General features: G+C 28.8%; 1 protein-coding gene across 1 annotated transcript in view; it reads left to right on the plus strand.

Annotated features, from left to right (window-relative positions):
* The first annotated feature begins 414 nt into the window (after window positions 1-414).
* Window positions 415-2,471, plus strand: part of LOC108735884 (endothelin-converting enzyme homolog) — an 11,818-nt gene continuing 9,761 nt past the window's right edge. Inside the window, exon 1 of the mRNA XM_025975216.1 lies at window positions 415-608. Coding sequence (XP_025831001.1) covers window positions 537-608 — 72 coding nt within the window. The 5' untranslated portion in view covers window positions 415-536. The remainder of the gene's footprint in view (window positions 609-2,471) is intronic.

Here is a 2,471-nt window from a genome sequence, read left to right on the forward strand (position 1 = left end):
AATTATTTTTTTTATTGTAGTGAATGTGAAAATTAATATTTCTCATTTTTATATTATTTTTTTTTCAATGTAGACGTACTTAGGGATGCTGATCTAAATTTTTCTCTTTGCAATCAATTAAACCGTAATTGGTAATATAATATATAGGCAACCCAACATACAGCAAATATTGCAACTTTAAAAATGTAACTGCAAAAAAATTTAGAAAAAGTTTTTTCTTACAAAAATAACTTACGTGAAATTCAATACTATCCTCGAACAAAAATATAAACACAGAATGATTCTTAAATCCGATAAGAGCAAGTACCTAATGCAATATAAAATAGAATGATGTTTATGTTTACGTTGTAAACATAATTTTATCTCTGATAACAACTAGTACCTGTTGGTGTTCATTAAGAGGGATACAGCGTGATTAAGACCAATATACATTTTACAGTTTCGTGTATATAATCGTTTCAATACTTATTTGTCGCTTGTTTCATACTTGTACGTTATATTTTTTAATTAAAACAGTTGAGTTTTGAATCGTTATCATGTGTGATAATATTGTAAATAATGTGCGACGATTTTGTAGGAGGTTGGCTTACCCCAAAAATTACGAATCGGTAAGACTTATTGATAGATTTTCTATTTGTTTAAATGAGTTTAGTATATTGATTCATCTATTGAACAAAAGAAAAACAATGAGAGACATTCATCTTTTTTTATTATTAAAAATTGTCTTTACTGTTTTGTAATTGTTTCCAAATGTAACTATGTAAACTTCTGGAAACTTTCATCGTTTTTTAACAGGCTGAAGGTAATTTTGGCAATTTTTCGCCTTTTTAGCGACTAATTTTGATTTTTCCTTGACCATAGCGAATGAATTTGTTCAATTAAGTCACAATGCGTACGAAATAAATCATTTTAGGCGTCTGATCGCCTAAATATGCGCATTTCTAATGATATAATACTAGATATTAAATTCTGCAATGGGGGAATGGGGTTGTATAATAATAAGTGAACATATTGGAACTGTTTTGACGTTTGATTTAGTAAATTAGGGGCGTAAAAGCGTACATAACGCGATTAGCTACCCTCGAATAAAGTTGACGTCAGATATGAAATCTTTCTACGTATTCTTTTTGAGAATCGCTTAATAAAAACAACATTATTAATCAGTAGGGGTTGAAACAGTATATGAACTCAGTTATTAATGAAAACAGTGCTTGATTTGTATTGTCAATTTAACAACCGAAAGAAGAATTACTAAACTTAGGAAGATAATTACTTTTGTGATTATTTTTATTCCCTTTTTTTATTCATACTACAAAAATATTCCCAAAAGCGTAGCATGACAATTATAAACTGTAAACAAGACTTGTATACATTTTAGAAGTTGAAAATTCATTTAGAATATTTTAGGTAGCGTATAAGGGTGTGTAGAAACGCATCCCCCTTTTGTTCATCGTATGGAATAACACCCTTGAAACCAGAACAAATCAGACTTATTAAAAATTAGAATGTGATACCTACAGGATTTTATAGTGTTTTATAGATTACGAAAGATTAACAGATTACTATTTCAAATCATTTTCCGACTTTTCTTTTTATTAAAAATTTTTATTATTAATTTTATCTGGAAAATATTTGTTGTAAATTTTAGTATTATAAATCCTTTTTTTTTTACACAAATTTTCAATTAAAAAATCTCGATTCAGTTTTTATGACATTTTCAGCGAAGTTTATCAAGTAAACAATAATTAAGTGTTTACTAATTAATAAATTATTACTAATAACAATATTTTGGAAATATAAAAGGAAAAGTCACGTAAAATTCATGCAAAATTTTGCAGATTGTAAAGTCAATATTGCCGAGACTTCCGAATTTGGCATCTATTTCCTGGAATAATAAGGAACAAGGCCTTTCCTAAGGGATGTGCAGCATTTGGCTTTCCCTTTATTGGTCGAAATTTTCCACGAAAGCCGGCCCTCGTAAGGGAGGACCGCCAATCTCGTCAATTGTTTCTAAAGCGTAGCATCATCCCTTGTTATTTCAAAGAACAAATTTCATTCGTAGTATTAATTTACGTTAAACCATCCCCAGGGATTAACTATTAATTTGTATATATGTATTAGAAAGAGCGCCGTTTAAAGTTTAAAAAAGTTTCGCGATCGTCATCCTTGTTCGCAAAGAAGTATCTTCAAAATACTTATATTGTGTAAGTGTAGTGCATTTTTGGGATAAAAGTTATTAAAAAAAAAATCGTTTTCGATGAAGATGTCTTTTGCTAGTGACCACCAAGGCCACTGGGAACATAGTAACGTAAGTAAAAAATTTTTGTCGAAAATAAGACATGAACAGATACTTAAGGCTCCAAATCGATAATACTAGAAAACAACAATTTTTTTTGTAAATTAAATAAACTAAAATATAATTTTGTCGATTAAGTAAAATCAAATCCAAAATAGAGACAAAAAAGTGCTTG

Source organism: Agrilus planipennis, unplaced genomic scaffold (assembly GCF_000699045.2).
Source record: "Agrilus planipennis isolate EAB-ADULT unplaced genomic scaffold, Apla_2.0 scaffold69, whole genome shotgun sequence".
Lineage (NCBI taxonomy): Eukaryota > Metazoa > Arthropoda > Insecta > Coleoptera > Buprestidae > Agrilus > Agrilus planipennis.